Genomic DNA, 12,597 nt, shown 5'->3' on the forward strand with positions numbered 1-12,597 from the left:
AGAAGGGCAGCCCTGTCTACCCAGCGCCCAAGTCAGAAACCAGAGCCCCTTTCTAATGGATCCCATCCCATCATTCACCAAGCCTTTTGGATCCCCTGTATTTCTGCCTCCTCTATCTCATGCAGGTTGTACCACTTAATGTCATCTCCAACTTCAAGTCAGCGTTTCCTGCTTCAGTTTCTGCAGCAGCCTCCTGTCTCCCTGCCAGTAGCCTTCTCCCAGCCAGGCCCCAAGGTGCCACGTTAACAATAGCAATCGCGTTGTTGTCAGGGTTCCTCAGAACCAGTCTCTGATATAAACGGCTCATTATTCCTGTTTTAGAGATGAGCAAATTGAGGCACGAGGGCTGCGGTAACTTGTCCCGCGTCACACAGAGTATACGAGGTGAAGCTAGGATTTGAACTCTGGCTCTAGTGCCAGTGTCCATACTCATAGCTAATAAACATACAGCCTTTTCATATTAATGAAAATGAGAAATTGATCACGTTACCCCCTGCCTCAAAGCCTCAAAGGCGTAAAAGATTAAGAAACTCATGGATCCTTAGCCTGGCACAAAGCACCTCTGTGACCACCTTACCCCGTTGTCCAGTCTCTTTACTTGTTACGCTCCTTGTGCCCTGTTCTTAGCTTCTCTGAACATGCTATGCGCCCAAACCCTCAAGCCCCATGCATCTTGTTTTCTTCTATCCTTAAAACTGCCCCTGGTTAATACTCGTCTCCACTCACAGGCTCAGAAGGCTTCTCCCCACCCCCTGGCTCCCGGCTGTCATAGGTGGGGTGTCCTTTACCTGTTCTTTGGAGCCTCTCCCACAACCCTGTCATCCTGTGTTGGCTGCACTGTCTTTAGCAGTGACGTGACCTGCTTTTATCACTGAGATGTAAACTGGAGTTAGAGACGGCATTATTTTGTTACCAGCATCATGCTCAGCAAATATTTGAAACACACACACACACACACACTATAGTAAAACAGATTCCAGGCAGGAAGAGCCATGTGAAGATCAAAGGCACAGCAGTGAGACATGATATTGGGGAACGTGAAGGAACTTGGCATTCTGAAGTAACTTACTTGATATTCTGGACTTGGTATTGGATCTAAAAGCAGTATAACACACAAAGCATAGTCATGTGAAATAAAGATATGAATTAGCAGAAAAGCTATTTCTCGGGCTGCAGAAACTATTAGAATAAGTATTAAATTTTCATTACCTCCTTATAAGGATTATTTCATTGAGATTTTTATATCATAGAACTACTTTTTAAAAAGAGGAAGTTTGCACTATAGTTCATGCTTTTGCATAGCTTTTATTTTTCTAACACTAATAAAATTTCCCAACACTGATCTTAGTTAGAAATTCAGAACAGCAGGATAATGATAAGCTGAGGAGAACCACTCAGGAAGTCTTCCACATGCAGTCCTTTCTCTTCTTGCCTGTGACATTTACTGCCATCTCCTGGTGCTGGGAAGTATTACCATTTCATTGGTTATGCTAAACAAGAAAAGCTACTTTCAGTGTTCCCCTGGGGAAATGCTTTGTTAAGAAAAAGAGATTAATAGTGGCTAGGGAAGGAGGGGTCAAGATGGCTTACTTTGTCATTGTATTGTATTATTTTCATTATCTGAATGCTCAGTGTAGGAAAGACTTGGTGGGGGTGGGAGATGAGGGTAAGGGGGATCAAATATATGGTGATGGAAGGAGAACTGACTCTGGGTGGTGAACACACAATGGGATTTATAGATGATGTAATACAGAATTGTACACCTGAAATCTATGTAATTTTGCTAACAATTATCACCCCGATAAATTAAAAAAATATGTATAATAAAAAAAAAAAAAAACTATTGGAATTAATGTGCCTAGAAAACAAGATTCTAAATCAAAGTTTTCGCATTAGGCCAGTGGCTAACTATTAAATAGTCTTTCAGCAGCAGAAGTTATAAGATTCTGTTGCCCTGATCCAGTGCTGATGGGACCCTGGTAGATAAGAGAGGACTTTTCTTTTCTTATCTTTCTTTCTTCAGCACATAGGGCAGTGCCTGGCACATAGTTAACTTATAACTATTAAAGGAATGAATGAAAAGAAGACAAAGAAATTGGAGGCGCTGAAATTTGAAATGTTAGCGTTTTTCCTTGTAAAGGAATAGCGTGAATTTTTCTATCACAGAGATTTGGAATATTAGCACATTTTAGTAAATGTATGTTTAAAAAGACGTAAAGGTGGTTTGTTTGCGGGTTTGCTTGTTGGTCTAGCCACATCCTGCTTACCTGTGTGTTAAATGGGAAGAACTGGGAAGCACCGTCCTCTCTCAGATGATTGGGGTGAAGTTGTTCTATGTGGTTAGACAGCTTAAATGAACCAGTTGTGATGCTGGGAAAGGTCATTAGTTCCTAAAGCATTGAAAGACTGACTTAAAATGAAGAATAATAGCTCAATTGTGCAATATAATCTGTGCTAAACAAATCTAGATGACGGCATTAAACTTACTTTTACTAAAAGTAACCAAGCCTTTTGTTTTGCCTGTGGCAGTCTCGGCTTTCTCTTGTGGCCCCATAATATTATTATTAGAACTCCTTTTATCTCTCAGAAGTGTTTTTGTTTTCATCATCACATATATAGTCACCCTATTTATATTATTAGATTTGAAACAGTTGTCCGACTTTTTCATGAACATTTTGAAAATTCACAGCTGAAGATATTAAGTAATATTCATTTTTTAAGAAAACATGTTTCATGAGGGATAATTTGTACACCGTAAAATCCATCCATTGTAAATGTGCAATTGCATGATGTTTAGTAAATTTATAGTTTTTCAACAACATCACAATACAATCTTTGAGCAATTTTATCATCTAAAAACCTTCCTTTATTTGCACTACTAATTCTACATAAACCACTGATGTGCTTTCTGTCTTGAAAATTTGCCCTTTTTGGACAATAAACATAAATGTAATCATACAATATACAATTTTTTTTACATCTGGCTTGTTTTATTTAGCATAATCCTTTTTTATTTAACATAATGTTTTTGAGGGTCAATGATGTAGCTTGTATCAGTGGTTTGTTCCTTTATATGACTGAATACTATTCCATTATGTGGACATACAGCGTTTTGTTTTCATCCGTTGATAGACATTTGGATTGTTTTCAGTATTTTACTATGAGTCGCCTTCCTGTGAACCTTCATGTATATGTCTTTGTGGGAACATATGTTTTTTTTTAGATAGATTCCTAGGAGGTTTTACTGGGTCAACTGTGAGAATTTCTGCTTAACTTTTTAAGTAATTGCCAAAGTGTTCTCCCCAGTTGCTATTTAGAATGCCATTGACCTGTATGCTTGCTTTGCACCAGTACCACACTGGCTTGATGACTGATTTTATGTTTATGTAGCTTTAAAATCAGGTACCATAAGGCCTTGCTTGAAAGGCCTGCCCAACGGTCCCCAGAAATCTAGTTTTGTAAGTAATAAACATTTTCATACCCTCTCTGTGTGTGACATTATCAGTCTGAACATCCAAATCAAATTTTAGGTGCGACCCCAACATACACTGCTTTTGCAGGGCGACCATGGTAGTCTTCCAACTTTGTTCTTTTTCAAAATTGTTTTGGCTATTGTAGGTCTTCTGTGTTTTCATGTAAATTTTAGGATTGTTAATTTTTGTCCCAAAAGCCTGCTGCATTGAATGGATAAATCAATTTGGGAAGAATTGCCATCGTGACAATGGTGAATCTTGTCATACATGAACATGGACTCTCTCTACATTTATGTAGATGTTTTCCCATTTTTCTTTTCACTTATGTAGTTTTCAGCATTCAAGTTTTGTTCTTCCTTTGTTAAACTAATTCCTACATATTTTATTCTTTTTGGTGCTATTTTGAAAGTAATTTTACTTTCTTTCATTTTCAAATTGTTCATAGAAATCCAGTTGCTATTTTGTATATTAAACTTATATCTTATGCCCTTGCTAAACCTGTTTATTAGTTGTAGTTTTGTTTTTTGTGTGTATATGGATTTCATGTAGTTTTCTACATACAGGATCATGTCATCTGTGGATAAAAACTATTTTACTCTTTCCTTTTCAATCTTCTGGATAGGTTTATTTTATTTTTTCTTGTTGCACTGTCTAGAACCTCCAATACAATTTTGAATAGAAGTGTCAAGAGTAGACCTTGTCTTGTTCCTGGTCTTTAGGGAAAAGCATTCAGTCTTTCAACATTAAGTATGATGAGATTTGTGAGTTTTCACGGATGCCTTTTTTCAGGTTGAGTAAGTTCCATTTTATTCCTAGTGTGTTGGAAGTTTTTCTCATGAATGCACACTGGATTTTTCAAATGCATTTTTATGCATCTATTGAGATGATCATGTGGTTTTTGTCCTATAGTCAATTAATATGCTGTGTTACATTAATTGATTTTTGGATATTAAATCAATTGTTTACATCTAGAATAAATCCCACTTGGTCACTTTGTATAATCCACTGTACATGTTTCTGGATTATATTTGCTAATATTTTCTTGAGGATTTTTGTATCTATGCTCTTCATTTTTGTACCTACTGTTCTGTAGTTTTCTTATTATATCTTTGGTTTTGATAGCAGGGTAATGCTTGCCTCATAAAATGAATTGGGAAGCGTACCCAACTCTTCCATTTTCTGAGTGAATTCTTGGGATGGATCAATATTCCTTCTTTAAATTTTGATAGATTCTCTGATGAAACCATCTGAGTCAGGAAATTTCTCTGTGGGAAGATTTTTAATTGCTAAATCAATTTCTTGTTATATATAGGTCTACTCAGATTTATTTATTTATTTATTTGTTTATTTATTTATTTTATTATTCTTGAGTCCTTTTTAGTGATTTGTCTCTAAGAATTAATCTGTTTCTTTTAAATTATCTAATTTGTTGACATAAATCATTTACAATATTCCCCTTAATCCTTTTGAATTTCTATAAGTGGAACTAATACTCTTTTTTCCTTGACTTAGTTAACTTGTGTTTCCTTGAAAAAAAAGCTTTTGTTTTCCTGGATTTTTTTCTTCTTGTTTGTCTGTTTTCCATTTTAATTATTTCCATTCCAATTTTCATTATTTCATTTATTCTGCTTGAGTTGTGTTTAACTTGCTCTTCTTTTTCAGAACTGATTTTTTCTTGTCTGTTATAAGCATTTAAAACCATAAAATTTCCCTGTAGCATTGCTTTAGCAGCACCTTATAAAAATTATGATATATTATGTTTTCATGCATTCCTTCCTTTTCAGCAGGTTGCCTATGATGTGTCTACATGTGGATTTCTGTACATATTTTAGTCAGTATTTGTTTAGCTTTGTTTAGCTTACTAGATGTGTAGATTAATATTTCTCAACAAATTTGGGGAGTTGTGGCCATAATTTCTTCAAATATTTTTCCTGATTTATTTTTCTCTTCTCTTTTTCAGGGAGGCCCACTACATGTATGTTTGTATGCTTGATGTTCTCTCATAGGTCTCTGAGCTCTGTTCGATTTTTTTCTCCTCTTTTTCCTCTTTGTTATTCAGATTGGATAACTTGTATTGCTCCTCCTTCAAGTTTACAGATTCTCTTCTGCCAACTTGAATATTCTCTTAACTCCCTTTAGTTAATATTTCACTTCAGTTACTACACTTTTCTACTCCAGATTTTTAAAAAACTGATCATTTTGTATTTCTGTCTCCTAGAGGATCTCTATTTGTTGATTATTGTTGTCATACTTTCCTTTAATTCTTTAAACATGGTTTTCTATAGTTCTTTAAATATATATTTATAAATTTGGATATATAAATACAGTATTTGCAGTAGCTGTTTTGAAATCATGGTCTGCTAAATAAAATATCCGGACACACTCAAAGTCAGTTTGTATTGAGTTGTTGATTTTGTTTTTTTTTTCTCTCCTGAGAATAGTCACAGTTTTCTGATTCATTGCCTGTCTTGTAATTTTTTTTTTGAAAGATATTTTATTGAAAATATAGTAGCAACTCTAGATTCTGATTTTTCCCCCAAGAGGTTGCTGTTATTGCTGATTATGGCTGTAAAAAATTGTCTGGACAAAGTCTGTGAAATTACATCCCTTGTGGTATGTGACTGCTGATGTCTCTTCTCAGATTTCTTTTTTCCTTTTTTTTTTTAAATTCTTTTATTTTTAAGTCTAGTTTCATAGCGGTCACCCCTGTGTCTACATAGCTTAGTGGTAGCCAGTGATGGGTCAGAGATTATATTCAAGCACCTTGATTAAGACTTCCATCTTCTGCCAAATGGATGTTTATGTACAAGGTGTGATCCAAAAATACAGTGGATGTTTAAATTTTTAAAAAATATAGTAAAAGACATGTTACTATTAATCCCTCTCAAAATCCTCCCCCTCCCTTTGAACACACTCATCCCATGGTTCTTGCCACTTTCAGAAGCAGTTCTGGAAGTCCTCTTTCCTGAGTGTCTTTATTTCATCCTCCATCATGACAAATGCTGTGTCGTAAATCACTTCTGGTACAGCAATTTCTGTCAAATAAAAACATTACGGTGTGTCCTCATCCACCTTATTAACTGGATCTGGCACCATGCTACTTCTGGCTCTTCTCCAAAGTCAAAATGATTTACCACATCGAGGCAGCCATGACAGTGCAACTAAAGACACTCACAAAAGAGGACTTCCAGAACTGCTTCAGAAAGTGGCAAGAACTATGGGATAAGTGTGTTGGAAGCATGGAGTATTTGGAGGGGGATTAATGGCATGTGTCTTTTAGTGTAATAATTTATTTTTTAATTTTACCATTCATCATATTTTTTATCACACCTCATATTAGGCAGCACATTAAAATCTCAGGCCGTTTGCAGTCTTCTCCAGCTTCTACTTTCTGCTGAGTCTTTTCACATCTCCTGTGCATAGGCTTATAACCTCAGGGTTGACCAGGAGTGTTTGATTATCTTTGGCTCTTTTGGTCTCTGCCAGGCACACACACAGCTTCAGCCCAGCAGGCTTGGTGCAGCCATGACCACAACCTCAAACCAGCAGAGCCTCTGGCGCTTCCTGTCAAACATCACTGAGTTTGTCATATCCCCTTTGCATCACTCACCACCCCATATTAAGTGAGTTCCTTTCAGCTGCATAATTTTGTTGCCAATCCTCATGGCATGTCCTACCCTGGAAGAACCTTCACACCAATCAACCTGGGTATTGGAAGTTGGAGGAACTGGATCAGCTCCAGGCAAGAACACCACTGTTGTTCTCTGAATTCTGCAGTTTTAGAAGCATAAACACTTTTCAGATTGTTGTATGACTTTGGTCATTTCCGAGTGCTGAAACGGTTATTTTGTCCACCTAGTCCAGTTTTACAGTTGTTTTCAAGGAAAGATTTATTGACCTCCTTACTTTTATCGATCTCCTGACAGAAAGCCTTTCTAGCATTCACTTTTCAATTATGTAGCATACATGTTATTTTAATTAAAAGTTTGTCTTTATTTAGGAATCCCAAATATTCCAAGACATGTTAGCTCGTTGCGGCTCAAATGCTGTTAGCCTGACAGGTGGAAAGTGAGCGGAGAAACAGGAGTCTTGGTCTGAGTGTTTTCCTCACCCTCCTTTCAAAGTGGGAGGCAGTTAAACCACGCCCATGTCTGTAATTTATTCAGTTTAATAGGCTGGAAAGTGAAGCCTTTATGTATTTATTTGACCACAAGCTTAACTATGTGACATTTATGAGGTTAAGATGTAGAACACAATCTTTTCTGAAAGATTCTTGGTCTTTTATTCTCCTGTATGAGATTTGGTTTTTGCTATAATCCAGGTAGACATTCTCATGAGAAAAAAATGCCGTTTTTGAAGTGCATTATCTGGCAAAAGTCAGGCAGCTGTGAGGCAAGGTGCTTTTATGTGTGAATATGTTCCATCCAAACCTGCTGCCTTGGTCTTCTCACCACTCATTTTTTCTCGTTCCTAATTGTGAAAGTAAGGCAAACTCTTTAAAAAATGTGGCAGGAACAAAAGTAAAAGATTACTTTGTCTTTAAACTCTTCAACAACGTCAGTGTTGATAGATTAATTTGTTTCCTTCTAGTTCCGTGTTTGCAATTTACATAATTGTGGCCCTACTGCCTATATTATTTATATCCTGTCTTCAAAGTTGTAAAGTTAGTTTAAATGTATTGTAGAAATTTTGGAAATCCAGACATGTATGTAATTCAGCTGTTTGTTTTCTTCTAGTCTTTCTGATTTGCACACATATATTTTTTTATTTTTATCAAATATGATCTTACAATATATACAGTTTTTTTCATTACGTATTTGCTTTTACTTTAATGCATTTGAATTTTCCATGTTGTTATAATAAACTATATAAACATAATTTTAAGTGGATACAAGATATTTCTTGGAAATGTAATAATTTTTAAGTTTTACTCTCAGACATTTAGATGTTTTTTTCCTACTTTTTAGAGGAGAAAAAAGTCTACATAGTGAGAACAAGCCCTGTTTCCTCAGAACTATATCCTAAGGACATAGTTGCAGAGTGGAATGACTGGGCCCAATGCAAGAATAATGTGAGGCTCCCGAGACAATGACTCAGGATGGTGACAGCAGTGGTTGCTGGCACAGCCCCCAGGGACCATGTGTCGTCACCCTGGGAATTAGGAAGCCCTCACTGCTCTCTCACTCACTGGCTACAGCGATTAAAAAATATGTACATTAAATTATTTGTACTAAAGCTCAAGGTTATTTGTTCTTCAAAACATATACAAACTTGTCAGCAAAGTGGTGGAGGAGGAATCGCCTGGAGAATAATTCTTCGTCTGTATGAATATTTTAATCGCACATGAGTGAGTTCTTTTCTGACTGATTAGTACAAGTGATGCTATTTAAAAGGTTTCCCTCCTATGAGAAATGAAATAAAATTTTATTTTATAGTTACAGTTTTGTTAACCTGAATCTCTTGAAGATGAAACATATGTAACTGTCATTTAAAATGTCACACACACACACCAATTTTAAAGAAATCGTTGCATTAACGGAATGCGATGCTTTTTCTCCTTCCCTTTCCTTACCACCTAGGATCTGAAGAAGCTGAAGAAAAGCAGGACAGTGAAAAAGCACTTTTAGAACTATGAGTACTGCTTTTGTTAAAGTAAGTCTTTGAATATACAACTGAAACAACAAAATAGTGAAAGGAAATAATAGAGCATTTCTTTGAGTCGATTCAAAGTAAAATTCCGAGAATACGAGTGTTAGTATGTAGCCAGATTTGTCCTATTTACATGAATTTGCCCGTCACATTTTAGTATTACAAAGTTTCTGAATATTTTCTGTTTGGGTATAAATTTGTGAAGTGTGAAAAATACCTCAGAGTCCCAGTGTTCTAAATAAGAATGAGTTCATTTTTGTTCACTTAGCCAGAATGTCTCTGTGTCAGACGTAGTTTAACTACAAACGCTAACTTATGTGTGCGGTGAGGGTAGCAGTCCTATGAGGTGTGGTGCTGTTACTGTCTCATTTACACTTGAGGAAAGTGAGACCAGGGTGGGTGAGTAACTCCTTCAGAGTCACACAGCTAACGAGTGGCAGAGCCAGAACTCATGCCCTCCCCTCTGGTACCGGTATTCGGGCCCTGCACTGGAAGGGCTCAGGTTTTTGGAGCTTCTGAGACAAAAGTTGTCATCCAGACAAAGCAGTGGCCTTTTTGTGCCTCCAGGTGGAGCATGTTGTTAAATACCTTTATATTATTAAAGGAAAACGTTTCGGTCTCAGAAATAGAAAAAGATAAACACAAAATAAATTATGGTAGCAGCAACTGCTTGATTATTTAAATGTAGAAGGGAAAAGAGAGTAGATGTTTTCATCACAAAAAACCGTTTTGTAACTAGGTATGGTAATGGATGTTAACTGGACTTGATCATTTCATAATATATGCAAATATCAAAACATTATGCTGTCTACCTGAAACTAATACAATGTTCTATGTCAAGTATATCTCAATAAACATAATAATATGTATTTTTTAAAGATAGGGAAGTAATAGACAGATTCAGCATGGCTAGGAAGCACACAGGGAAGCAGCAGCCAGCGTCCTGGGAACACAGGCCCTGCTCCCAGGAAATTCCAACCCCTTCTTCCCACAACAGTGCTTATGAGCAAGCAAAAGTGTGGGCATGTGTAGACTTGATCGTTTTCTAAAATAAATTCTGGTGTGACCACACCCACTGTCCTTTAAGTGTCTATAACACAGCCCATCATTAGTCCACGGTCTCTGTTATAAAAACGTAAGGCAAAGTGTAGCATTTTGCCATTTAACACTGCATCTCAAATATTTTGTTTTTTTTCTCTCTTTTTCTAAGTGTGAAAAAACCTCATTGAAAATCACCAGAGGCAAAAAAGGACTGGAGATGGGATGTCCCTATGGAAAGTTGAAATGGTAACATCCACTACTGACTCGATTGTACGGCTCATAAAGAACTTATTTATTGTAATACCTCACAGACATTGTTCCATATCCACAAACATTTAGTAGCTGCCCGTGGCTGTTAAGATCATGTAACGATCCATCCTCCGTTCAGTGAGACTCGGCCTGATCTGTGAGTGAATAGTTGCAGAAACGTCTTGTGCTGTATTGCTAATCAAAGACTTCTTAATATATTGGAATAGTACTTTTTTAGTAAGTAAAATATCTTTTTATTTGCATTCACAGAATGGAATTGTTTTGTTTCATGTTAGATTTCTTTTGTGTTTCTTTTTTAACATCCTACATTTCCCTTGTGGTGTTTTTTTTTAAACTCATACACGTGCACTCTTTGTACAATTTTAAACTGTAATAAAATCCAGCATTTCAAAATGTTTAGTTTTAGTTTTCTTGTTTTGCTTGTGTATTTGGCCTGAAGTGTTGGAATTACAAAGGGGGACAAGGAGGGATTGTGAATACATATAAAAGGTCACTGGGCATTTTTATTATTTTTATCGTGAAATAGCATATTTCTCTTAGAAGTATGGCTCTAAAATAGTCTCACGACTTTTATTTACTTTTTTAATTTAATTTTATTAATTTCCGGTGCACAAGACAAAGCAATACTTAGACGTTTCAGGTGCACAAGACAAAGCAATACTTAGACGTTTATCATTTATATCCCTCACACTGTGTGAACCCCCCTCCCCCCATCCAGTATCCCTCTGACATCGCACAGAGCCATTATATTTCCACTGTCTCTATTCCTAATGCTGTACTCCGCTTCTTGTAAGTATATACATACATGTATATACATATATACACACACATATATATACACATATATACGTATATATGTATATGCATACATATATATATGTTATAGTATATATATATATATGTATATAGTATATATATATATATATATATATATATATATATATATATATACAATGAATGCCAACTATAATTTTATATATATATAAAATTATAGTTGGCATTCATTGTTGTTCAGCTTCAGGTGTACAGTGCAGTGATCAGGCATCTGCATCATCCCTGAGGTGGTCTCCCAAACGGTACAAGTGTCCATCGGATACCCTACAAAATCTTTACATTATTGATTACGTTCCCCAAATTAATTTTCAAAACCCCGTGGCAATCTTGTGGTTACCGACTGTTTTCTAAACCCCTCACCTTCCCCCTTATCCCCAACCCCCGCCCATCTAGCAACCCTCAGTTTTTCCTCTATGTCTCCAAAACTGTTTCTGATTAGTTCATTCACTTATTCTTTTCTTTAGATTCCACATATAAGTGAGATCATACGGTATTTGTCTTTCTCTGTCTGACTTATTTCACTTAACATGATGTTCTCTAGGTCCATCCATGTTGTTGCAAATGGTAAGATTTCTTTCTTCTTTATGGCTGCGTAGTACTCCATTGTATAAATGTACCACTGTTTCTTAATCTAGTCGTCTACCGATGGGCATTTAGGTTGTTTCTATGTCTTGGCTATTGTGTATAGTGCTGCAATAAATATAGGAGTGCATAAAGATTTTTGAATTGGAGTTTTGGATTTCTCCAGATAGATACCTAGGAGTGGGATTGCTGGATCATAAGGTAGTTCCATTCTCAGATTTTTGAGATACCTCCATACTGTTTTCCATAGTGGCTGCACCAATCTGCATTCCCACCAACAGTGCACAAGCGTTCCCTTTTCTCCACATCCTCGCCAGCACTTGTTGTTTGTTGATTTATTGATGATAGCCATTTTGACTGGGGTGAGGTGGTATCTCATTGTGGTTTTTATTTGCATTTCTCTGATGGTTAGTGAAGTTGAGCATTTCTTCATATGTCTGTTTGCCATCTGTATACCTTTTTCAGAAAAATGTCTCTTCAGGTCCTCTGCCCATTTTTTAATTGGATTGTTTGTTTTTTTGGAGATGAGTTGAGTGAGTTTTTTATAAATTTGTGATATTAACCCCTTATCAGATATGTCATTGGCAAATACCTTTTCCCATTCAGTAGGATCCCTTTTTGTTTTATTGATGGTTTCCTTTGCTGTGAAAAAACTTTTTAGTTTGGTGTAATCCCACATGTTTATTTTTTCTCTTACTTCCCTCGCACGAAGGGATATATCAGTAAAAATCTTACTCCAGGTAATGTC

General features: G+C 36.2%; 1 protein-coding gene across 1 annotated transcript in view; it reads left to right on the forward strand.

The window, feature by feature from the left end:
• The window catches only part of STARD3NL (STARD3 N-terminal like), a 55,663-nt gene extending 44,837 nt beyond the window's left edge, over window positions 1–10,826 (forward strand). The window contains exons 8-9 of the mRNA XM_019710244.3: window positions 9,053–9,125; window positions 10,333–10,826. Coding sequence (XP_019565803.3) covers window positions 9,053–9,108 — 56 coding nt within the window. The 3' untranslated portion in view covers window positions 9,109–9,125; window positions 10,333–10,826. The remainder of the gene's footprint in view (window positions 1–9,052; window positions 9,126–10,332) is intronic.
• The last annotated feature ends 1,771 nt before the right edge of the window (window positions 10,827–12,597 follow it).

The sequence above is a fragment of the Rhinolophus sinicus genome, chromosome 4 (assembly GCF_057876585.1).
Source record: "Rhinolophus sinicus isolate RSI-liver-muscle chromosome 4, RSI-T2T, whole genome shotgun sequence".
NCBI lineage: Eukaryota > Metazoa > Chordata > Mammalia > Chiroptera > Rhinolophidae > Rhinolophus > Rhinolophus sinicus.